This window comes from Thalassophryne amazonica, chromosome 21 (genome assembly GCF_902500255.1).
Source record: "Thalassophryne amazonica chromosome 21, fThaAma1.1, whole genome shotgun sequence".
In the NCBI taxonomy this organism is placed as follows: domain Eukaryota; kingdom Metazoa; phylum Chordata; class Actinopteri; order Batrachoidiformes; family Batrachoididae; genus Thalassophryne; species Thalassophryne amazonica.
Window position 1 is genome coordinate 35,759,313 of NC_047123.1, and position 27,110 is coordinate 35,786,422.

Sequence of the window (27,110 nt, forward strand, 5' to 3'; positions counted from 1 at the left end):
GAAAACAACCCAGAGAAAATTAAATTATGTCATTTCCAGTGCCACAGGAAACATGTCTTTTATAAGAAACACATTTTGACACAGCGGCGGTAAAACGGCTTCCTGGTGCCGGAGGTTTATAACAGCAAATATTAACGCTCTCATTCAATCATTCTGGGTGCAGATTGAATTGCCGTCAGATATTGGGAGCCGCATTCAAGCAGAAAATTCTTCCCTCTTTTTTTCTTGGTACTGCTTATTCTAATGATCAGAAAACTCTTTAAGTTGCATGAAACATGCATTAATAATCAATCATTCAATGACTCTGTTGCAAATATGTGATGTACTCTTGGAAACCATTCATAAATTATTCAGTTGATGATATAATGCATTAGTAGCAGTTTTATATAATTATTCATTGGTAAATTGGTAAATCATTACAAGTGAATAAATGTGTTCCATAGACAGGATGCAGTCTAAGGTAAAGAAATCTCAGATCCATCACTGATCCACTCTGGCTGGTCAAGACTGACATATCCACCGTACTACACCTACTGTACTTATTAATAGGTTTTGGAGTAACCCCCTAAACAAATGGACATGGCCAGAAGTATAACCTCTGTTGTGAATGCATTTATAATCTATTAAAAGTACAGAGTAGGGTCTTGCGACAGCTAAATTAGTTGAGCTCAGTGGTTCAGCTATTTGCAGTCTGTTTTTTTGCTGTTTGGTCTCCTCTCCCAGTGCTTGGTGTTTTACTGTAACCATCTGCATTTTTAAGATAATTATACTGGTGACATTGAGTTGAAACATGTCAGTTCCAGGATTTTGTCTGTGATGATTTAAATTTATTTAGCAGGAAGCCTTTTCATGATGACGTCTGTGACCTTGTGTATGTTCACTTCACGGTACTGTGCTTTTGGTATGACTGCTTCTAAAGGTTGTGCTTTTTTTTCAGCTGCACACATTGCCTGAGCTCAAAGCTCAGCGCACAGGCAATGTGTGCAGTTTAAACCTTAAATTCTTGCCTCCTTTCTAAAGATTTGGTTGCCATGCAACATGCAAAAAGCCTTTCCAATTAAGTCACTTTGAGTTAGGTGGACTGTGCTGTTGCTGAGCCTAAGTGGTCCTGACTCACACCAGCACTGCTGCATGTGCCATGGTTACGATGTCAGAACAGCGACTTTTTATTCATGGATAAAAGATATCAAACATTCAGTGTAGTTCTGTGCATTGTGTAGTATAGCCAATCAGTATAGGCTGATATGTTTTTGGATTTTGTATATTTCAGTGTAACAATCTGCCATTGACGGTTTACACACTATACAAGTAGGGTTACAAGTAGAACTGCAGGTTCATTACACTCGTGTACATTCTGCACCCAGGAGTGCATGTTAACGCGTTACATAGTACTACCATAAAACTGATTTAAAAAAAATAAATAAATAAGCAAAAATAGTAACTAATGGAAAACCGTGAAACACATTGTCCCATCTGTAAATGGGTACTGGTCTTGGCTGTAAAAGAAATCTGTGATGGAATGGTGTCTCATTCAGGAAGTTGTAGACCCTCATCTGCTTCATGTCATGACACCCATGGATAACTACCAGCCCAACACGCAGCCCACCAGGCACCACACACAAACCTCCAAAACACAGTCAAGATCATGTGACGCCAGAGATTCTTCTTCTTCTTCTTCCCCTTCTTCTTCTCCAGCTGTATCCTGCAGCAGCATCCATCATTCATGATCCTTACCCATAATGTCATAATGATGAAAATATCTACTTGCATTTATAGGATATGTTTGAGCACTTTCCTTCAAAAAATGCACGCCATGGCTGCATCTTGTCAACGTCTCGGTCTTTGGCAGGTCTAGGTGAGGTCTTGGCGCTGTCTTGTGATACTGTAATGAGGTAGTGACAGCACTGCAGTGTGGTCTTAGCATTGTCACGGCTACATGGTGGGTGGGCCACTTTTGTAGCCAAATGGCCAAGAAAGTGAAATTGGAAACCCTGTTTACTCAGCATGTTGGGCTCATGTTTCAGTCTGACTTAGACTTTTTATTGTTGATTATCTACTTTTGCACAAACTATGCATCTCTTGAATTATGTTTTAATGTTTTTGTTGTGCTGCTGTGAAGATGATGATGATGCTTAAATGCACATCTCTCTTTCTGTCATCAGTTCTTCTTTCTCTGTGTGTGCAGATATGCAAACGATCCCGCTAAACCCTGACAGTGAGTCGTCTGTATTAATTTTAATTTGCTGGATTCCGATTTAGTTGGATGGCTCTGCAGGCAAAATGGAATAATTGGTCACATGCAGGAAAGAGAAAAACCACCCCACACACATTAATGATGGGAACCACTGCGTGTCCACCGTTTGAAAAATTACTGAGAGCCGTGGGAAGAATGAATGAATGTAATCAGAACGGTCGGTCTTCCATTCACTCTGCCCAGGAAGAGCAGCTCCTTCCTCTCTGCCAGTCCTGTCCACTTTCCCTGTTTGTCTGAACATTTGTCCTTATGATTCTCTCCATTTTCTCTCCTCCACTACATTTCACTCCATCCATTCTGTTCCTGTCATTTTCTCCCTACTCCTCTAATATCTGCTGCTGATTTATTCAGCATAATTGTCAAATTTCTGTTCCTTCTCTGCAGTGTTGTCGGTGTTCCTGTTTGGTCTTAACTCTGTAGTTTTTCATTATAAAGTTTCAGAATTTTTGTTTTTCTCAAACATGAGTCCATTTGTCCACAACAGAAATGAACAACGTGGTGCTTGATAATCTCACTTTTACTTTTTTGTAAGAACTGTGCTCCCTTAAAGAAAATACCGCTCAGTAATTATGTTGTCTGGACTGACAAGTCCTCTTATGAAATAAACAACTTTATGAAGGCTATATTGGTAACACGGGCTCCAGAGTAAAAACTCAGTGCAACAAGTGTTGGTACAAGTATATGCACAACCTTTAAAATAAAACATCTAATTCTTTTACAGCCTGCTGTTTTAGACAAGTCGGGGGATGGATGCAAAAACTTTTCCAATTCACTGAATGTGTCTCTGGATTTGTTTAAATCAGTCAGCAAAAAATAGAAACACTATGGCTATTTTATGTACAACCCCTGGTAAAAATTATGGAATCACCGGTCTCAGAGGATGTTCATTCAATTGTTTAATTTTGTAGAAAAAAAGCAGATCACAGACATGACACAATACTAAAGTCATTTCAAATGGCAACTATCTGGCTTTAAGAAACACTATAAGAAATCAAGAAAAAAGATTGTGGCAGTCAGTAACGGTTACTTTTTTAGACCAAGCAGAGGGAAAAAAATATGGAATCACACAATTCTGAGGAAAAAATTATGGAATCATGAAAAACAAAAGAACGCTCCAACAATCACTAGTATTTTGTTGCACCACCTCTGGCTTTTATAACAGCTTGTAGTCTCTGAGGCATGGACTTAATGAGTGACAAACAGTACTCTTCATCAATCTGGCTCCAACTTTCTCTGATTGCTGTTGCCAGATCAGCTTTGCAGGTTGGAGCCTTGTCATGGACCATTTTCTTCAACTTCCACCAAAGATTTTCAATTGGCTTAAGATCCGGACTATTTGCAGGCCATGACATTGACCCTATGTGTCTTTTTGCAAGGAATGTTTTCACAGTTTTTGCTCTATGGCAAGATGCATTATCATCTTGAAAAATGATTTCATCATCCCCAAACATCCTTTCAGTTGATGGGATAAGAAAAGTGTCCAAAATATCAACGTAAACTTGTGCATTTATTGATGATGTAATGACAGCCATCTCCCCAGTGCCTTTACCTGACATGCAGCCCCATATCATCAATGACTGTGGAAATTTACATGTTCTCTTCAGGCAGTCATCTTTATAAATCTCATTGGAACGGCACCAAACAAAAGTTCCAGCATCATCACCTTGCCCAATGCAGATTTGAGATTCATCACTGAATATGACTTTCATCCAGTCATCCACAGTCCATGATTGCTTTTCCTTAGCCCATTGTAACCTTGTTTTTGTTCTGTTTAGGTGTTAATGATGGCTTTCGTTTAGCTTTTCTGTATGTAAATCCCATTTCCTTTAGGCGGTTTCTTACAGTTCGGTCACAGACGTTGACTCCAGTTTCCTCCCATTCGTTCCTCATTTGTTTTGTTGTGCATTTTCGATTTTTGAGCCATATTGCTTTAAGTTTTCTGTCTTGACGCTTTGATGTCTTCCTTGGTCTACCAGTATGTTTACCTTTAAGAACCTTCCCATGTTGTTTGTAGTTGGTCCAGAGTTTAGACACAGCTGACTGTGAACAACCAACATTTTTTGCAACATTGCGTGATGATTTACCCTCTTTTAAGAGTTTGATAATCCTCTCCTTTGTTTCAATTAACATCTCTCGTGTTGGAGCCATGATTCATGTCAGTCCACTTGGTGCAACAGCTCTCCAAGGTGTGATCACTCCTTTTTAGATGCTGACTAACACGCAGATCTGATTTGATGCAGGTGTTAGTTTTGGGGATGAAAATTTACAGGGTGAGTCCATAATTTATTCCTCAGAATTGAGTGATTCCATATTTTTTTTCCCTCTGCTTGGTCTAAAAAAGTAACCGTTACTGACTGCCACAATTTTTTTTCTTGATTTCTTATAGTGTTTCTTAAAGCCAGAAAGTTGCCATTTGAAATGACTTTAGTTTTGTTTCATGTCTGTGATCTGCTTTTTTTCTACAAAATTAAACAACTGAATGAACATCCTCCGAGGCCGGTGATTCCATAATTATTGCCAGGGGTTGTAGATGAGGCTCAGTTACAAAAACAGAGAAATTAAAAAAGAAAGACTGGCGAGGGAAGCACCAAGACACTAACAACTGTGAAGGAGTTAAAAGATTCTGTGGATGTGACTGAAGTTTGTTGTTCATGCTGGTATGGCACAAAAAAGGATTTGGTTTAAAAGAAATGTGTGAAATTTCAATTGCATTTTGCCAGGAGGCTCTGGAGAGATATGAGCATAGATTTCATGCTTTTGTTTTTAAAAGTCCTTCTGATCATTCATTTGACCTGTCAACAGCAACATATTGCAGTTACTGACAGCCAATATTATCTCAAATCATTTGACATTTAATTGATGTTGCACTTGTTTTGTTTTCTGTATGTGGGACATCGGAGAGAGGATAAAGTCCAGCAGCGGGAATATTTTTCCTGGTTGCTGATGATGGCTATGTTCAAGCTGACCATAAAAATGATGTCATCAGATATCAACTTCAAGATGTCATGATCCTTGACTTGCATAAAGTGAGGTTTAAGAGATCTTCAAACAGTACAGCACTCTTTTCTTTTTACCTTTATAGAACATATTGACACATTTTACACAGCAGGTTACCAAATAAAAAATGGCCAAGCCTTCTGATGATGAATGCTTTTGGCAGGACTATGTATTCCTTGACAGAGAAATTGTCAGGTTTGGACGACCAGGTGTGGAGTGTTACTGTCAGCATGAGAGCGGAGCAGCCGTCATCCAGTTACAGTTTCTCATCAATGAGGTAAGTTACACAACATGAGGAATCCTGGTATCATCTGTTGACTACTGGAACTTGAAATCAATCTTTTAGGAACTCTTAAGCTTGACGTAGTTCATGGAAAATGTTTAAAACTCAATGGGGATCTTAAAGTAGCCTTAGAATTAGTTGCTAGACTATAAGTTCCTTGAAAGTGATCCAGTGCCAAAGAGGAATAACCTGATAAAAGCATGGATGACTTTTTTTTAACATATCTACGTACATACTTTACCTGTTTGTGTTGTTGGAAAGAGATGGAAGCTGTAGTTTTGACAGTGAAGATGGCGTTTCTTTCTACAAATCTTGAAACCTTCCAACTGACAATTCCATACTTGAGAACTACTGTAGTTACTGTAATACACAATGTTATTATAGTGTTTGATTGCAGGCGCATTTCAGAAACCCAAGGAAGCTTTCAGGAACACGTAGCTGTCACCTATTTTATGTGTAATATTCTAACATTAAGAAGAGGAGGATTTGTCTAAGATTTGTTCTTTGACTATAGTGTGACCTTGAAAGTGAACCAAGATTATAGATGTGTGAAAACATGGTTGACGGTTTCTAAATCGTTCAAGTGCGTATATACTTTACCGAAGTGACATCAGATTGCCGTAAAGAGATGGCAGCCATCATCTTGACAACAAAAAGGTGTGGTGGTGGTGATAGGATGCTTTAGACAAGTCTTGTGACTTTCCATAAGGGCATCAGTTTTTTGTATTGATTGGGAAGATGTGTGGTTGTGTTTAGGATGTTGAAATTTATGTGCTGCCACTGAAAAAGCAATAAGAAAAACTGGATGACAACAAAACTCATCTGCCGGTAACCTCAGACAGGTTACATCCCATTTCATTTGCAACACGCTGTTCCACGCGTGAGTGTGCGTGGATGAAGTTTGCAGCAAGAATTGCTGTCGTAAAGGTCTGACTTTTTGCAGTCTTTTCTTATTGAAAAATCACAACCTAACAAACGATTTTGTGTGGCGTTATGTAGTGTTTATAATTGAGGTCGGTTTCAGATGTCGTTTCCATAAATTTATGCTGTTGGTTCGACTTTCTGAGCAAGTGGGTCAATAGCATTTAATGAAGTGGGAATTAAAGTCTCTGGGCTTATACATAAGGTTTATCATAGTTGTTAAAAATTTTGACATCTTGATTTATTTATGACATAAGAAACAGTTGTTAATAAAGACTAGGTTCATGGAGTTATTACATTTAAAAGGCAGACACAGCTGCATGTCGTCAGCATAACGGTGTCACATGCTGTAAAAACTCTCACTTTTGCAGTTTGCGAGTTGGTCTGTTTTTGAGGGAGTGAAAACTGAAATGCATTTTGTCAAGAACTCTGTGACAAGTAGTAGAGAAGCTTGAATCTTTGACTGGACTGGCTTGCTTGACGCGAGCAAGCAAGTAGCAACCCAGTCCAGTCGAAGATTCAAGCTTCTCTACTATGGAAACCAAGTGGACAACTGAGAGCCTTCACAGAAACTCTGTGACAAGTGTCATTCAAAACATGAGGATGTGTGTGGAATACTGCCAGTCTATATGGTAGAAAATAACAATTTTTTTTTTGTATCCTCAGACGAGCAGTATTTGATGTGTATACATCAGTCAGTGTGACTGTTACTCAGCAGCTCGAATAAACCCACTGGGAAAAGATTTTTACCTCCTCCTACATCAATACATGCACTCATATATGTCTAATGAATCATCGCTACTTGGCAGATAGCTGCTTGATTTTAAATGTGTTTTATGGGATTGCAGTCTGACTCATGACAAAGAAAACTACGCATTCTCTAGACATGCATATATACCGTCTGGGTCAGGGGTGGGCAACGAGGGCCGAGACACTGCAGGTTTTCCTTGCAACCAATCACCTCAGCAGGTGGGTTGCTGATGAGCTTCTACCTTGAACATAAACACCTGGTCCTCTTGAAATTACCTGCTGAAACACCTGATCATTAATGAAATCACCTGCTGAGGTGACTGGTAGCAAGGAAAACCTGCAGTGCTTTGGCCCTTCATAGCACATGATTGCCCACCCCTGGTCTGCGTGTATATAATAATGATGACCACTATTTCTGCACATTCGTCTTTGAATATAACCAGACATATTTTTCCTGTGGTGACAGGGGGCGCTGGTGAGCGCACTGGCTGATGACAGTGTCCACTTGTGGAACCTGAGGCAGAAGAGGCCGGCCATCCTCCACTCACTCAAGTTCAACAGAGAAAGGTGAGCAGCCAAGAGTGAAGGGCAAACAGTGAAACGGGCTTTCTGCTCCGACACTGTGTCAGCGTGCTGCAGCTCTCCTCCTGCTCTCCTCCTGCTCTCTGTTTATTTCTTCTCGATTATGTTGTCACCATCACACTGGTGCAGCATTAGCTGCATCTTTCTGAGCCAGGGCAGTGTCACAGTTTGCTTTCTGTGTGAACTGTTGCTTTTCACTGACTGTCATACTGTAGGCAAACAGAAGGCAGTTCATTTGGGAAGTGTGTCTACGCAGCACATGCCTGCCAAAATGTGTGCAGGGCAAAGGAGACACAGAGCAGGACGCTCGCTTTCACACCATCTCTTGCTCGTATGCCACAGTGAAACGAGGGATCAGTAACATGACTTTTTTAGCTTTCGAGGTGGGTGGAAGTTTAGTGACACAGTGAGGTCTTGCGGGAACAGACGTATCTTTTGTGTCGTCACTCTGGAGGTATAGAGACCTATTTATGGATTTCTTTATGGGCCTGATCTTACAATGTTGCAAAATAGTGCACAGCGCAAGTGTCACTGCCATTTTTCCCCTGACACAGTTGACATTTTCACACAGATATGCTTTAGGTGTAGTGTGAGTGTATTCCTGTCGTGAGGCAGCAGAAAATGATTGCAGCAAAAACCTCATCGAAACTCAAGCAGAGCTTGTCTGATGTTTACACGGCGCTGACATCGACGGGTTAACGACACCCAGTCCTTCAACACACACACACGCACGAGGATGACTTGGCAGACAATGCTCTGAGCTTTGCAGAATCAGTGAGACCACGACTGTAGCATTTCAGAAGCGGAGTGAGGACTCTGAGTGTCTGGATTTGTGATGGTCCTGCACCAAGACTGAGAGGGGGAATAAAAACAGAATAAAAGGGAAAAGACTGAGATCCAGGGTTTTAGTGACTTCCTGGTCCCAACCATCAGAAGTGTTATCTGGATGCAGTGAAAATGTCAAACTCATTGAACATCCAGTACCCGGGGCGGTTCTATGGGCGGGTGGCTGCAGTGACACGTGTTATCGGCACATGACCTGAATGGACATGCATGATGCACCTCAGCACATCGAACCACAGCAAAGCTGAACTAAAGCACAAATTTTAAATTAAATAATAAAAATAAATACAAATGAAAAGAAAACTTTGGTAAGTCTGGTGTGTGCCATATTGTTACCCTGGCTTTCTTGACTGGACTGGCCACGGGATGGTGCACGTGTATCTGGCAGTCCGCCTTCAGCTGGGGGGATATGTGGCTGATCAGCTGATCTGAGGATGTTGCAGGAGCTGTAATCCTTCACTTCAGGGAGCTAATTTATTTCATATTATGCCAAAAATATGCTTATGACTCATAAATAGATACAACCCCCTGGGGCGCTGCATTCTCCTTGGTGCTTATTCTGTGTTAATTTTAAAGTGGAGTTGGACACACCAAAATTGCACTCATGTTTTGGATTTCATACTCCCAACATAGATTGTCAAGAGAAGGCTCAGAGTGTTTGCATCAATATTAAGTTATTCAAGTAGTTTCCAGCTGCAGAATTACATTAAAGCATCTATAAAATAAAATGCAAAGAAATTTTATGGCTTCGCTGTAATGGAGCTTTGAGATCATTTCCACATAATCATTCCAAATAACCCTCAGACTTTTTTTTGTTTGTTTGTTTAGCATCTAATAAAATTAGTATTTTTATTTTTGCAACTATGTTGTTCTCAAATACAAAATGAGTGAAGTGAAAGTGTCTTCACCTCAAGGAGGTTGGCATCCACTGCCTCCTCCAATCACAGAGGCAGTTATTATCCATCACAGTCAATCATGTCATTTGTAGTAAAGCTGCCGCTGTGGAAAACAAAGAATGGGTTAAACGTCAGAGCCAATGATCCGACGCCGCGTTGATGTGATGGACAGGTGGCCGGCAGCAGCTTTTAGGGCTGGTTGTGTTCTTACGGAGGCGCTTGACCGCCTGTGACATTTAGTAAGGACCTCCTGTCGAACGCAACATCGCTGAGACAACAAAGCAAAGCAGAACTGCTGCAACTCGCACGACATCAAGATGGAAGGCGAAGCTGCAAAATCCAGACATTCGATGAATAGAAAACAAAAGCAGAGAAGAAGCTTCTGATGCCCATCTGAGGCATCTGCTGTCTCAGAACACGAGTCACTCTGTGTAATAATACAGATAAGCTTGTATTTTGTCATCATATATGTCTGGGTTTCTTCTGGGTGCTCTGGTTTTTGCACGAGGGGCATGCTTGTCATGTGAACCTGAGACTAACCCCTGAAGACCCGGCCGTCCTGCCTGGACTGTTTTCTAAATGTCTTATGTAATAATTTATAGACCTCAGCTTAAAACAAAGTCTACATAGAAGGTACAACTGGAGAAGAGACAGAATGTGCTTCATGGTTAACTTGACTGCAGTGTGCTCGTCTTCACTTTTACTGTGTTACTGGATTACACTCAGAGACCAGGACAGTAACACTTAAACAACTTTAGAAGCTAAAACTATCATGTAAAAAGTGCGTCGTCTCTAAGGTTGAAGCTTCTTCTTATCCTTATTTTGTTTCTCATCATTTCTTTGCTTATTATATGGGGGATGATTTGAACAGGATTTGAGTTGATGGGTGAAAGCCGCGCTGTAGAAAGCCCTCCGATGTCAGCATTCATTCCTATCAAACCACAGGCACCGAGAGACGGGAGAGGAGGAGTGGAGACAGACTGGGCCTCAGCCAGAGAGCAGTGAGTCAGTCTGTGGGCCGGAGTGTGGGGACCAAATCCTGCAGACTCATTCTGGCGTAGGACGCTCTCGTCACCTCCTGGCCTCACGCTAATACTCTGCAGATGTGGATTCTATTGTCAGTGCACTCTGATATGATGAGAGATAATAAGAGGGTGAGTCAGGGTCACAGCATACGAGATAAGCTCGAGATGATTTCTCACTCTCTCATTGGTCTTGATATGTTCGGATCGGGCTGCAAACGCGTTTGCATGAGCACTTGGCTAAAAGGTGACCAGACAACTCAAGAATCTCGGGTGCAGGTGAAATATCTTTGAGGAGGCCCCTAGAAAAAAAAACATACAAATTAGCATAAAACTCAGTGTTTGTGCCACTTGTCTGTTATTATCTTCAGTCGTGAACTGCAGAGCTGGCATCTGCCTTTGCATGCTGTGACAACTTGAAACTGGCAAATTCACTGTCAACACCATGACACAAATACACCAGTATTTTTGCACAAACGATTATTTGCACACAGTGTATGCATGTACACAAACAAACAGAAAGAACCACAAACTGTGGCGAAATTTGGATCATTATCCTCCTGACACAGTCTCTACAGTTGGTCCTCATGCTGATTATCAGTATGTTCTGTATGTTAGCTTATGCTAACGAGGGCTGCATGGGCACATGCAGGATGGCTGCTTGTGTAGACAGAAAAGAAACATTAAATCTGTTCTACAACTGTTTGTGCACTGGCCGGTAGTCCTCATGAACAGATAAATGACTACGCACAAAAATGTTCGTCGTGTGTCATATAGTCATGTGTAATTTTTCATTTTGTGTGCCTGTATTTTTTTTTTTTTTTTTTGGACTGTCAAGCATCCTTGTGTTTCCCCTCAAATATATGAATATATTCATGTGCAGAGTCAGTGTGTGTTTGCATGAGAGTTTTCAAGGTTTTTCTTGGTGAGGAATTAGATGAAAGTCACTCCAAGGTCATGTTGAAATGTACACTCAACAAAAATATAAATGCAACACTTTTGGTTTTGCTCCCATTTTGTATGAGATGAACTCAAAGATCTAAAACTTTTTCCACATACACAATATCACCATTTCCCTCAAATATTGTTCACAAACCAGTCTAAATCTGTGATAGTGAGCACTTCTCCTTTGCTGAGATAATCCATCCCACCTCACAGGTGTGCCATATAAAGATGCTGATTAGACACCATGATTAGTGCACAGGTGTGCCTTAGACTGCCGACAATAAAAGGCCACTCTGAAAGGTGCAGTTTTATCACACAACACAATGCCACAGATGTCGCAAGATTTGAGGGAGCGTGCAATTGACATGCTGACAGCAGGAATGTCAACCAGAGCTGTTGCTCGTGTATTGAATGTTCATCTCTTTACCATAAGCCATCTCCAAAGGCGTTTCAGAGAATTTTGCAGTACATCCAACCAGCCTCACAACCGCAGACCACGTGTAACCACACCAGCCCAGGACCTACACATCCAGCATGTTCACCTCCAAGATAGTCTGAGACCAGCCACTCGGACAGCTGCTGAAACAATCGGTTTGCATAACCAAAGAATTTCTGCACAAACTGTCAGAAACCGTCTCAGGGAAGCTCATCTGCATGCTCGTCGTCCTCATCGGGGTCTCGACCTGACTCCAGTTCGTCGTCGTAACCGACTTGAGTGGGCAAATGCTCACATTCGCTGGCGTTTGGCACATTGGAGAGGTGTTCTCTTCACGGATGAATCCTGGTTCACACTGTTCAGGGCAGATGGCAGACAGCGTGTGTGGCATCGTGTGGGTGAGCGGTTTTCTGATGTCAATGTTGTGGATCAAGTGGCCCATGGTGGCGGTGGGGTTATGGTATGGGCAGGCGTCTGTTATGGACAAAGAACACAGGTGCATTTTATTGATGGCATTTTGAATGCACAGAGATACCGTGACGAGATCCTGAGGCCCATTGTTGTGCCATACATCCAAGAACATCACCTCATGTTGCAGCAGGATAATGCACGGCCCCATGATGCAAGGATCTGTACACAATTCTTGGAAGCTGAAAATGTCCCAGTTCTTGCATGGCCGGCATACTCACCGGACATGTCACCCATTGAGCATGTTTGGGATGCTCTGGACCGGCGTATACGACAGCAGTGTACCAGTTCCTGCCAATATCCAGCAACTTCGCACAGCCATTGAAGAGGAGTGGACCAACATTCCACAGGCCACAATTGACAACCTGATCAACTCTATGCGAAGGAGATGTGTTGCACTGCATGAGGCAAATGGTGGTCACACCAGATACTGACTGGTATCCCCCCCCCCCCCCCAATAAAACAAAACTGCACCTTTCAGAGTGGCCTTTTATTGTGGGCAGTCTAAGGCACACCTGTGCACTAATCATGGTGTCTAATCAGCATCTTGATATGGCACACCTGTGAGGTGGGATGGATTATCTCAGCAAAGGAGAAGTGCTCACTATCACAGATTTAGACTGGTTTGTGAACAATATTTGAGGGAAATGGTGATATTGTGTATGTGGAAAAAGTTTTAGATCTTTGAGTTCATCTCATACAAAATGGCAGCAAAACCAAAAGTGTTATCTTAAGGCTATGTAATCAAATACGAACTCATTTTCTGCTCTTATCAGCACTATATACCCTTGGAAATGTACTTGCTCTAAATCTCTTTTTAAATGCTGAATTGACATGAAAATGTCATTGCAGCGACTTAAATATACCCTTGTGTAATTTTCATTTATTCATGTTATTCTTTCATTAATTTTCATGAATTTTGCAAGTAAAATGAGAGTTTGGTTTTGCTGAAGACAATTTATGCAGATGTTTTTTTGTGGCCGGAACTCATTTAGGACCAGAGTTCATTTTTTGCAAATCAGTATAAAGGTCAACATTGAAGGTCACATTTAGATTTCAAGCAAGGGAACAAAGTGACCTTATTCGTTACCTTAATTGATGTCTATATTCAGTGGATGGATGAACACATAAAGAGAAAACACAGCAGATATGATATCGCCACTCAGTGGATAAGAAATGCTAACTTAATTATACAAATTAATTTTATAAACCAGTGGTGGCGTTTACATAAATACTATTTTCCAAGTCTGATGCTTGAATCATTGAAACCTCACAGTCTAAATGAAGTGTTTGACCTTTCTGGGTGCACGTTGGGGCGGAGGCCGTGGTGTGCTGAGTCCTGGTGGTAAAAGCGATGGTAAAAGGAAGATTCTTCAGTGGAGCTTCTCGACACTCTGTATCTGCCTCATCCATCTCCAACAGCTCGTATTAAACTTCAAATATGAGTGTTGTTGTGATTTTTGTGAAGTAATACTCCTGTGTGTCAGTCCTGTGAGAGGCACAGGCCTCTTCACTCTCTCCAGTAATCTGTCCGTGTCTGACTCTGGCGAGGGGGTGCTTGTTTTATGAATACAGGCCACAGATGGCCACAGGTGGAGCTGTAGCCACGGTGCTGCTTCAAAAGAATCACTAGAGCAGCAGGACAACCTGCTTGGATGAATTGGAGGTTGAACTGTAAAATGGATTAAAGAAGAAAATGATGAAAGTGAGATGAAATGAGAAGATGAATAGTTAGCCATAGTCAAGGAGAGGTTCTTAACCTTTCATTGGACTTTGAGTAAAAATGGTAATAGAGTGATTAAAAACAAGAAAATAATAGATCTCTTCCCTGTGCATGAGCAGTCTAGAGAAGAAGTCTGATTTACTGAAAAATCTCTTTTTTTAAAACCACTCTCATTTCAACTGTTTCAACCCCTTTGGAGTGATCAGTCATCTTCTTTGAGTTTTACATATTCTGTCATTCATTAGAACAGGATGTCAAGAGGTTGGTTTTCTCTGTTATTCGAAGTATTTTCCTCTCATTGTATGTTTTTTTTTTTTTTTTTTTGCCTCTGCTCTAACTTGTCTTTCTTGTTTCTCTCTGCAGAATAACTTTCTGCCACCTGCCCTTCCAGAGTAAATGGTTGTACATCGGCACGGAACGGGGGAACATCCACATCGTCAACGTGGAGTCCTTCATGCTCTCAGGCTACGTCATCATGTGGAACAAAGCCATTGAACTGTGAGTGTCGGTGCCCTGAAAAGTTCTTTAAATACAACCACATGCATAAATACAGCAGGTTAAATGAGTATTGAACATGTGTTTGCTGGGATTGCTTTCAAATTTTGGGTCACTGGTTGTTGTGTTCTGGAGAACATCACTGTGCTCTTTCTTTGGAAATATGCATCAAGTGGTTCATGTGACCAAACCTAGTGGTTATTTTTCATGTGTCTCTAATGAGTTCCTAATGGTGACTGTAAACATTGTTCAGACAGTTAACAGCAACAGATCCCAAATGTGAATGCAGGTGAAACAAATGTTGACAAAATGCAGAATACCACATTGTCCAGATACCTTTTGATCTCTTCATAAGAAGAGTCAACATTCATCCAGTTTGGATTTGGATGCCCACAAATCAAAACTGAAAATCCGTGATTTCAGTTTACATTCATAATTCTCCTTCACCTCCACTCCAGCGTGCTGCAAATGAAAATAGCAATTGTTTTGTAAATGTCCAAAGATTTATAGGCCTCACAGTCATGTTTGGATCATCTTCTTGATATACTGCACGATTTGTAGTGCAAATTGATGGATTTTGTACCGTGTGCGCGGTGCACTCACCCAAAACAAGACCTTGATGCTTCGCTCAGCGTTGTCGCTCTGCAGAAATCGACCTTGTACCCGGCACGCTGCAACAGCAGGTACGCTGTTTATCAGCTTGCATCGTGGCACTAAGTTATGTTGTGTAATCTGCATTTTGCCTTTCAAAAGGTTATTGTAGTTTAATTGTGATGAGATAAGAGTCAGTCAGTGTATCATTTCCCGGCGCAGTATCACACTCCAGGTAGCGCGCGGCGGCCTGTCCCTTTGCTGTTTCAATGGATCTGTCAATTTGACAGGCTCCATTTTGGTTCCCTGCTGTAGAGATTTAAATTATTCACTGGAGCATTTTGGTTCACGCTTTCCCCCTCATCCCCATCTGTGCTTGTGTGTGTGGAGAGAATGAACAGAGGGGGAGGGAGGGGGTGGAATAGGTGTCTGCTGAGATCAGTGTACGCTACACACAGTCATCTTGTCAACCGGGCTGCAGGGGAGGGAAGGGGAGCGTGAGGAGGGGAAGGAGGGATGTAAAGCAGGGAGGAGGCCGGAGTGCAATGGTTGTGACGGGGCTTTTGCCTCGGGAAGAGGGGAAGAATGTTCCAGGAGGTGAATATAGTGGTCACATCGAGGGACTAAATGCAGGTAACAGTGAGCTTTGAAAGAAGGGAATAGTGCAGATGAGGGGGAGCGATGGAGAGAGAGAGAGAGAGAGAGAGAGAGAGAAGGAGAGTCTGGTTACACTTGGAATATGCAAAACAAATTTAATTTACATATAAAGAGGCATGGCTGGAAACTTGGGGACATAACCTCATGACTGCGTGTGCAGCCGCTATTTTACGGCCGGCTAATCATACACAAATAGCTAACATCACAACTGCAATCTTTAAAAAGGCATCCAGATGAGTGCAGCGCCTCACCTCCACCAGCTACAATAATGCAGCATTTCTCCTGTGATATTAAATCCAAAGATTGTTTTCTGTCCTGATAAGATAGTATGTTTATTATGTTTAAATGTACATATGCATAGAACATATGTGAGCAGCCTAAGCAATTGCAGGGTGTGCACGTGTCCGTGCATGCATGCATTGTCACATCTTTCACCAAGGGGAAAATTTTCAAACACATCAAAGTGCGTCGCTTTGCTTGACGTCATCACATGACATCATTCATGTCAGAGGTGTGATACATTTATTAGTATCAATATTGCATGTACACAGTTCCTACGATGTTTTCATTGTGATTTAAATGATGACCTCTGATTTGACCATGACCTCAGACCTGTGAACTTGACATGACCTATGTTGCAAGAGGCCGGTCCGCCCTGTTTATCCACCAAGATTGATTGAAATTGCTCCTGACAGTTGGAAGATATTGCCATGTATTTAAGATATTGACCTCTGATTTGACCTTGATCTTTGAGCTGTGACCTTGACCTTTGATCTGTGTTTTACTTTCCACCGAGTTTATCCACCACATTTGACTGAAATTCCCCATTGTGCTTTGATGATCTCTTGTATTTTAGATGATATTGAGCAGCCGACAGAGGAGGATGGAGCTCAGTGTCTTCACCTGTTTGTCAGACTGTGGACAAAATATGATAAAAAGCAGACAGCACATTTCACTGAAGGTCTGTGGTGAGATCATTCTTGAATATGCGAAGACTTGAATTTGGTGGTGATTCAGATCAGCCTTGTATTATTTTTTATGTCTTTCTTCAATATTCTTGCTTTTATGACATCACACAGAGCTGCCCCCTGCACCTCGGTTTTAATGTGATTGCTGTAATGAGGCTGGGTTGCGGTGTGCACCAGGGTCAGCGTCACGCCCCGGGCCCTGCTATTTGGAGAGGAGCAGCAGTAGCTGTGTTGGTGGCCTGGGGCCAGGCCTGGCCCACTGTTGCGTGTGTTTGTATGACTAACACCTCTTTTCCCGAGCTACTGTACTGGAAAGACTAATAGACAAACACATATCCTACAGTAGGGAGTTATAGTTCACTGAGCACTGCAGGCGATAAGGACGGGACTTATCTGAAAGCTCTCACAACCACGCATGAAAATGTGTTTACATGATGATAGTGTGTCCACGTGTGCAGTGTGCGTGTAAGAGTAATGTGTGTAACATGTGGCAGTGTGTTGAAGGTCACTGGGCAGAGAGAGGAAAGAGGGATGGCAGTGATAAAATGTTAACAGCTTAACATGACACATAGGTCACATGAACACATGAGCCGCGGGCGTCTTCTTCCCTTCATTCATTTTCAGCATAATGACGTGCTTGCAAATCAGTTTTCCCCGGTGCTTTTCTGTATGCGATGAGCTCCGGCATCGTCTGTTTCTTTAGTTGTTGAGGTCCTCAGCAGGTGCCATGAAGGAGAACACTCAGGAACCTCCTCAAGGAACTGTTTCCCTGAAACTCTCCACAGTACTTACAGTTCTAGGTGTAGGTCCAGTGCAGTGACCTGTACGCCCAGATAATCATACGTATTATAGGACTAACTGCAGAATCATATGTAGTAATAGTATACGTAGTAGAATGCAAGTACATTGTATATTAATACTTCTATGTCAATGTGGTGGTTTAGACCCTTGTACAGGTATTTTGTTTTTGGTCCTCTTTATCACTTCGTGTGTGAACAAAATAACTCAAAGAATTTTGATCTGATTTGGACCAGACTTGGTGGAATGATTGATGGTCATCTCAGGGCAAAATGATTTGATTTTGAGAAAAACTGGCAAAGTCAAGGTCACACTTTCAGGTTATAATTTTGGCACAATGCTTGTTGGGTTTATCAGCGATATTTAGAGTGGTTAGCCTAGATACTGGTTCAAGATACACTTACGGATACTAATAAAGACTAATATGAAGTCACCTTATCACCTTTCTGTTGGTCACCTGAGTTGTAGCCCTGAAAGGTCAAACTCTTATTTTGAGGAATTTGTTTCAAATACACTTATAGGTACTAGTAAATATTAATATGGAGTCGTATATAAGATTTTTCTTGGTCACATTAGGTTTGACCTTGGGCAACTGTGAAAGGTCAAACCTGTTTAACTCAAACAGTTTGGAACCAGTATGGATTAAATGTGGCTGGAGGGCTGTGTTTGTTTTGGGTCACCAAAGCAGAAGCAGCCATATCGGCATTGATATTTGGCACAAGTTTATGCCGTATGCCCCTTTTGATGCAACTCCAGTCTCAGCTGGAGAAATGCGCTCACAGCCCCTGGTGTTCTGAAGAGGTCTCCCATTCAAGTACTAACCAGGACCAACTCTGTTTAGCTTCTGAGTTTTGATGGGATCAGGTTAGCACAAAGGAGCCTGGCTGGAATAAAATTGTTCCATTTTTGACAGAATTGATTGAATGTTAAATCCATACAGGACCATATATCATGGTATCACTCAGTCATAAAGAAATCATTTGCATAAATCTGTGTCAGACATGTAAAGTCCAGTTGTTACACTCTTTGGGTGCCCGTTATCACTGGTTGGTTTATTTATTTATTTATTGTATGATAAAGACCAATTTGTAATTTCCAAGGCTTAAAAAATAATGCTCCACATAATTTTGTTTAAATTCTGTATTATGAGATTTCTCAGTGCTATCAAAGTCTTTCCCACTTTGAAATATAATAATTTAATGAAAAATCAAATTAATTTCCAAACCAAATTCTCTTCAATTTGTAAATCTGTCACATGATGGAATGAAGGTGCCGCATGGTGAAGATTCTATGATTTATAGAATATATGTTATTACAATACTTGTTATATTTGCTTTGTGGCATTTAAATTACCTGAAAATAAGCCAAAGGCAGGAATCAGAGGTGGAATCATTTGCCTGGATTTATACATGTACATGCACATATTGTACATGTATTTCAGTGCAAACCTTCATATGTATGTACATGTATTAACACACATTCTTTTCCATGAAACCATATTTGTCTCAAATGCTGAGTCATTATCTTCACACAGGCAGAAATGTGTGATTATAGGAGCTTGTTTAAGTCGCTCAGTGGGTGTTGTTTGTGTGGGTGGTGTTTTGTGTTTGTGACAGAGTATTTTTTTATGATTCCCCCCCTTTTTTTTACTGTGTCTGCACTCTGCCCATCCTGCCTCTGTTGCCATGGTGATTCCTTCTTCTCCATACCACACCGTGTGGACTTTGTGAATATGTTCTTATCAAATTTATTTACCATGTAACAACAGGTATGAGCAAATGAATTTGATTTCAAATCCAAAAATAGGACAAAATGAACCACGTGGGGCTTTTGTGTCCATAAGTTCCATTTTATACTTTGGCGTGGGTGTGTGTTTTATGACCTTGGTGGGCTTTAAGGTTTGTCTTCTATGCAGATAGGTAGATGTATGTGTGCTGCCATGGACGACAGTGAAGGGAAATGAGATAAATCAACAGCTGCAGCAGAACTCCAGCACAAACAGGCTAAATATAACTGATGGGCTGAATATCTGTCCACTAACTTTTGAATACGTCTAAACACTTTGTTACTGTCGCTGAGGAAGCAATGAGTTCAGCACTGTTTGTTTTTGTTAACAGAATATCTCAAAAAACACATGAATTGATTTCTGTTAAATTTGATGATGAAGTCAACTTAGGGTCAGTTGAGTACTTTTACATTTTTAATTTCAATTGTAAATAGCCAGTGAACCCATGGGTGTGTTGGTTTTAAAATAAGGTGTGGTCAGGTACAGTGCTGGAGAAAGGACAGAAAGTGCAGTGTTTTTCTGCAATTTGTACAGCACAATATTCAGATACACCTGACACAGGCAGATGTTTTGACTCTGCTCGTACATACCAAAGAACCAAATAGAAAGCAACGATTAAGCTAAATGAAAGCTGACACCAATAAAAAAAAATACAAAACTTCACCTTACTGCTTCACCTCAGGGAGCTTTGGTGCCGTCTTTCTGTTTGCACATTGATATATTGCAACAACGAGCCAGAAAATACCTCACAAGTCTGCCATCTGTGTATCAGTGCAGCAGACTCTAGCACAACCCGACCCTTAAAGGGGAATGATAGATGACAGTCTGATTTGTTTATTTCATGTTACACCCAAAACACACCCATGACAAATTAAGTGACTAAATACAGCCCCTTTGCCCCCTGCACACAACATGCTGCTCAGATTTTGTACCCTGTAAACAGCCAAACTGAGTTTGATGTCCTTTGATTTTTAGGAAAACATCTCAAAAGTTTCTGAGTAGATTTCAATGAAAGGTTTTTTAGTGGTTGGACCTTGAGTTGAGGGAGAGTTCTTTATTTTTGTCTGCTCTGTTATGGTGGTGTTCTTGTTTACTTGAACAGAACCTGCCATAACTGTTAGACATATTTTATAAAGTGAAAGCTTCTGCTGTTAAACCTGAAGACTTTGCTTTACTATGTATTAGTTCCATTTATTTGCAGCACCTTCCTGTTTCAGGCAGCCCTTCTTCACTGGTTACATTTCAGCCTGTAGTTCGACTATGACTCTCTGTGCAGGTTCTGCAGATTTTGTTGCCGCGTGGCTGAAGGAGAGGAGGTTCGACATAAGGCTGTCTGGAGGGTGAAGCAGAGACAGGGGGAGCCACATGGGGGAGGGACGGGGAAGTTCTCGTGCCTTCCTCTTTGCTGACATGCAAATAGTCACACATACACACGCGTGCATGCACATGCACGTAGCTGTTGGGTACTGACAGAACTATCCATCACAACCTTCAGTGAACTCATGTGTTTAAAGAGCCTTTTAGAGCTGCACGGTGAGTGGCAGCTTAATTCTCCAGAGTCGACCTGGTGCAGAGGTTCAAGGACAAATCGCACATTAACCCTCTCATCTCTCCCTCAGCGCTACACTTATTGTCATATACATTTATTGTTCATGGGAGTTTCTTATGTTTTTTACTGGTTCATGCAGTAATCTAGGTAAAATTTTGCATCCAAATTTTTTCCTCTCTGTCTCTCTCTAAGGTCCTCTAAGGCTCATCCTGGTCCAGTTGTCCACATAAGTGACAACCCCATGGATGAAGGAAAGGTAAAATAAGTAATTTTCTAAACACACACACATACACACACAGAGTGGATGCATTTATTACTGATTTCAAACACACTGAATTCACAATCAGAACCTTTTATAATTCCTCACAAAGCTATGAGATTTGGTGCATTCTGCTGTTTGACGTTGAACAGACAACAGAAGATCAGGTCTGGTTTATTTTTAGCTCACTGTTGCTTATTTGATGTTGAAATGCCTGACAGAACTGTTCAGACGTCACAGAGTAGCACTGAATGACACAAATAAACATTTGGATAATACATTTTTCTAATAATCACATTTCGTCTGTCTTGCTTGACTGCCTGTAAAAAATTAATTTGCGTTCTTCAAAGCTGTTTTTATCAATCCATTATTAATAATGCTGTTAATTCATTTTGCAGTTACCTAATTATTGTATTGTTATTTGATTCAAGTGTTTCAGCTCACCCAATATGGGCGACACTAAACAGCGGTTTCAACATGAGCCTAAGGGCCCTGTCCCACTGGGGAGAGGATTAATTGCGCATGAATTGAGTATACAAATTGTGGGCGTTCGTTGTCGTCTGCAACAAAAATGGCCAAAAATGACAAATGTCCCAGTATGAATTACGGATATATTAATAATATATAGCGAATATATGATGAACAATCACGGTTATATAATGCATGTAGTGAGGAAACTGATCCGACACATTGAGATTATCACGGCAGTGTTACGGGTGTATTATGAATGCATCGCGCACGTGTTGCGCGGGCACGGGATCTGCATTGCGGTCATAAAATAAGCGCACTCGCTCCTTTCGGCATCACTATTCACACCAACAATACAGCCTCTGGAGCATTTGCTGGACTTGGACAAGTTGATCACAGAGTTGTTCATGTTGTCATGCGAGGGTTAACTGTTCATGAGTTTGGGGAGCAGGAGGGGGGAAGCCGCTGTGGGTATGAGATGGTGGTTTTTTGTTGTTTGTTTGTTTTTTTTGAGAGTGTCACAGAAAACAGACTTCAGCGTGAGTTGTGGCTAAACAGCAACTCTTCCTTTTGTTGGCGTTAAATAAAAGTCCTGGATTGCAGCAGCTACGTCTTTGTGGATTTACACAGCCGGACCGGCACTGACTGGCAGGTATGTCACTTTCTGCCACATATAGTACTTGGGTTTACGTGACGTGTTTGTTATGCATTCACAGATTGTCCGCAAATCCGCTGCAAAGCAGATGTAATAAAAATGCTTTATTCGTGGCCAATTTGTATGCATTCACTACAACATATTTTAGTTTGTGATGTGGACATGATGGGCACGATATATATCTGTTTTACACACTGTCCCAGTCCGCTGCCAAGCCGCAAATCCCCATCAGTTGCTGATATCAGCAGTTAACGGCAGATATACAGCACATAGAGTGAGTATGTATTGTGTATGAATTGAATATGTATGGAGTATGTAAGGCGGATGTCATCCGCATCCAGATTTTTGAACAGCTCAAAAATCCTGGCTGCGGACATGTGTGCCTCTGCGGATGATCACGGGCGTGTTCGGATGACGGCCGACTCATACAGGCATGTCACACGGATATTGCGGATGTTTGGGGAATATAGGCCAATTTTGTGCGCAATCCATACGCAAATCCTCCTAAACACCAGTGGGACAGGGCCCTAACATTTTTACTTTCTCTTACGAAAAGTGATAGAAATGGCAGAAATTAGTTTTGTTTTGTTTTTTTAATGCCCATCAACAGATGGTCTGTCTTCGCTGTAAAACCATTTAAATTTACTTAAAATCAGATTTGGTCTTACTCCGTGAGGAAACACATTTTGCGTTGTGTATCATTGCAGTGTTGAAAACACTGAATCAAGCAGATATCTGGTTTAAATGAGTGAAGACTTTAAATCATTCTGCTCTCAGTGGTGACATTTGACAATTATTTAAATCTCAAATTAAACAGAAATGTAGCAAATCCCAGCATTTCAGAAGAAAGAATACCTCAGTATGTGGCTCTTAAAATCTATGAACCACTTATCCAAATATTTTATCTCTGTTCTGTGACTAATGAATTAATTGACCAATTATGTCGACTTTAACACTGTGACTGAATCATGTTTAAGTCCCAGGTTGAGCCTGGGGTTTGAACATTTCATAATCCATCCTTTTTGTTTTTAGATTTAAAGTTAATTTGCAGAAAAATTGTTTTGCGTGTTCCCTTTGGGCCTCTTGTGCTTCCAGGGGAGCCGCTGTAGCCTGCCTTCTGCCTTCTTTTCGTGCTGTGTGTGACTGTCAGATGTATTACTCCTTATTTCACCCATCATGAGGTCTGTTCTGTCTCACTTCTCTCTCCGGGTGCCCGTCATTCTTCTTCTGCAGCTTATAATTGGATTTGAGGCCGGTATCGTTGTCCTATGGGATCTGAAATCAAAGAAAGCAGACTATCGCTACACCTACGATGAGGTAGGCAAAAACCCTACACTCTGACAGGTTATTTTGTCCATTTATGATTTTTAAAACATGTTTTTAATCCGTAAATGGTTGTGAATTCCATTATGTTAAAGTTGAAAGTCTCTAAATTGAATCTCTTGTGGTGGAAAATGAAAATACAGTTATGAAATTGGCATAATTGTCCAATTACTTATAGACTTAACAGTGTGTGACCCGTTGTACAAAAAAGTGTAACCATCTCTTTAGACCAATTGCAATCATGATGAGGATGCTTAGTGAAGTGGGCTTATTCACATGTTGTGAAAACACATATAAAAGTTCATACTGCAGCAGCCGGACTTGTTAGTCTTCAGGATGTTTGACAACTTAAAGGTTTCAGTTTTATTTGCAAACTCTCAAATCACAAGACATTCAGTTGCAGTAAACATGTCGGTGTCTCCTTCCTGGAGAGCCCTCATTAACCATTGCAAAGCATTTTTTTATGAGTTGTGTCAACAGACTGCTGCCTACATAAAACCACGCAGGTTGCAAGGTTGCACATTATGAATGCCAAAGGGCAGCCTTATTTTTAAAAAGGTCCACCATATTAAAGCACTGACTTATGCATCTTTACTGGCCTTCCCAAAGGCAGAGATGTCTGTCTATAAATAAAACACAGCAAAAAAAAAAAAAACAGACTGTGTCAGAGGTTCTTGGATCCACTCGGGATTAGGCAAATGACAAATCCAGAGTGAGTCTTGATAAGTCACCCTGACTGTAGTCTACAGATGAAATCTGAAGTCCATTCAACATTTTCTCTTATAACTTGTACTTGTCAGTGTGATGCACAGTGTTACTGCTCGAGCTGTTGCACCCAGTACCTGATGGGTTTGAACCGCGTTAGACCTGCTGACAAAAGCTAATTGCTTTGTGTGTAATTCCTGTCCTGTGATTATTGAGACTTAATGATTAATCGTGGCCGGGTTGTGGTTTATTATAATTGGAAGTTCAGAACATATTGACCTCATTTACAATTAATGTTTTGCTCCATCTGAACAGTCTAACAGCTCAGTGCCCTTGACTTTGAAATGTTTGTCAAAACCCATTATGATCTAGTCAAGAACTCATTAGACAGCGTAGTACTGCCAAAAAAACAAATTCTAATTTCCTGATTTCATTCCTTTTTCTTGATGCATCCCAAACTTATGTTGGTATTTATTCCAGGACAGATGCAACATTTATGTCGTGTTTTGTGAAAACTGATTCAAGTAACATGCCTGATTTGACCACAACAAATATATCAAATCTCCTGGTTCTGCCTCTTTGCTCTGATCCACCATGAAATGCAATGGTGTCTATTCCAATCCAGGCCTGACATTTTCACTCAGTTTCATCAAAATGCATTCACTGCTTAAATGCCATTTCAAATCTAGAACCAGTTTTTGCAGGCATACCACCACAACCACAACACTCCAAGCTGGTTTTTGTTTGTTTTTTGTGGTGTTTTTGAGTTGAGACTGATGGCATCCCATGGGTTTAGGTTCATCCACCAGAAAAGTCTACTGAGTTTGTCTGTTCTCAATAAGGTTGACATAGCAAAATTTTGCAAGATTTTTTTTTAGTCCAAATGTACATGTTGACTTCTTGTGGAACCTGCTCCAGCCATTGTGTTGCCATTGTAGAACTATTGGCAAAAGGCATAATTTGTTACCACACAAGAGCAACAGACTCAATTAATTAATAAGGCCAACATGTACAGACATTGTGACTGAGCAGAGCAAGTTAGCTAGTGCAGCATCTTATTACAAATTCAAATGTATTAATTTATATAGCGCCTATATAAAGTAATAGCAAACACTCTCCCTTACCTGAAGGGAGAGTGTTTGCAAAGTATGTATTTCATTTTTGGAGCTGTTTATAATCTGGTGCAGCCAGCAATTGTCAAATTGTATTACCTGTCTAGACTAGCTAATGTGATTGCTTGTGTTTTTTTCAGCTATTTATTATTTTGCTTGAATGTAGTAGGATCACTAAGATTGTCTTGGTTACAATTTCATACATAAAATTTCAACAAAACTGGACTTGATATCATCTATTTTTATAGTTTACCCAAGCAATTATACTTCCTCCTGAGGAGATGTAGGAAAATACATGATTTGCAACAAATTACACTGAAATTAATTTAATTTTGCTAAAGAATTTGCAGCCAAAATGCAATTGTGACCCTACTGTTAGCCAGCTTGTGAATCTGCACTAAAATCGAATAGTTTCCATTTCCTGATAAACGTTCTCATCATTTTTTTAGGAAAATCATGCATTGTTATCTTGAGTAGTTCTGCGAACACGCAAACAGAGCTAGTGAGACAAAAACTCATCAGTAAACTTATCGTTGATGTGCAGACAGCCTGAATGGTCGTCAATCAACATACGCGGTCACACAGAAGTGGCCAGTGGCAGCGAGACGCGCGGCCAAACATCCTGTTTATCGTAATGAGATTATTGTAACACTTGTGCTGCTGCTCACCTCATTGGCACGACTTTGCTGCTGTAAGATATCAAGAGTCACCAGGATTTCACAGGGACAAAAAAAAGTCTGTGGATTTTCTGTGTTCAGTATCTCCCGATCTCTTCTGTCTCTCTCTCTCCCACTCTGTCTCATAGATAAGCTAATATCCTCCCGCTGCTCCTGGGGCATTGCAGTCTGTCGTAATGAAACTCAAGGGAGCTCATCTCGTCTCTCTAAACCCTTACACCTCTCCAGAGAGCGCGGGATGGCGGGGCGGGGGATTGTGGTGATAAAAGTACTGCTGCTCATTCCTCTGTTTTAAAGTCACCTGAGCTTTTTCATTTGGCTAATGCACCAAATGATCTACCAAATCAGGCAGCCTTCAAAATTAATATGACAAGCTTTCAATGGTAATAAGGCGTTCTTCTGCTTCGCTAGTGGTTATGATTGGAACATGACGGTTCAGACAAAGCTGCAGTGAACGTGAGTGAAATAGAAGCAGGACAGGCGCTGTGCATGAAGGTGCCGGAATGTCTGGATGGTTCAGGTTGGATAAAAATCAATGCTGCATCCTGTCCGCTCCAACACGTCTACAGCAGTACCACTTTGTGATTGATTGATTTGTGCTTTCTCTGTACACTGCATGTACAAATAGATAACAGTATGTGCTCGTGCACAGCTTCATGAATCATTTGCAACCAAACAAACGGAGGTCATTTGTTGAGTGGGTCAGGGGTCACGTTTCATGGGACCATCGTTAGCTGATGTTCTTAAAGTATACAATAAAGTAATGAGCATTAAGACAAATTATAAATGTGCAGTGACACCTATAATAACAGTGACAACAGTTAAAGAGTTGTGTTGAGATTTGTTTTATATGTTTTGCTTTAATTAGCTCATTTGTGGTCTGATTTTTTTCCCCACTAATGATCTTTTTTATTTTCTTTTTTTACTGTCATTCTGATACATTTGCA

General features: G+C 40.9%; 1 protein-coding gene across 3 annotated transcripts in view; it reads left to right on the plus strand.

The window, feature by feature from the left end:
* The window catches only part of stxbp5a (syntaxin binding protein 5a (tomosyn)), a 107,662-nt gene that overhangs the window by 46,290 nt on the left and 34,262 nt on the right, over window positions 1–27,110 (plus strand). For all 3 annotated transcript variants that reach the window (XR_004558384.1, XR_004558385.1, XM_034161763.1), the window contains 5 exons: window positions 5,447–5,528; window positions 7,672–7,772; window positions 14,484–14,618; window positions 21,157–21,220; window positions 23,580–23,663. Coding sequence is in view for 1 of the 3 variants with exons in the window: in XM_034161763.1 (XP_034017654.1) it covers window positions 5,447–5,528; window positions 7,672–7,772; window positions 14,484–14,618; window positions 21,157–21,220; window positions 23,580–23,663 (466 nt within the window). In the remaining 2 variants the exon portion in view is untranslated. The remainder of the gene's footprint in view (window positions 1–5,446; window positions 5,529–7,671; window positions 7,773–14,483; window positions 14,619–21,156; window positions 21,221–23,579; window positions 23,664–27,110) is intronic.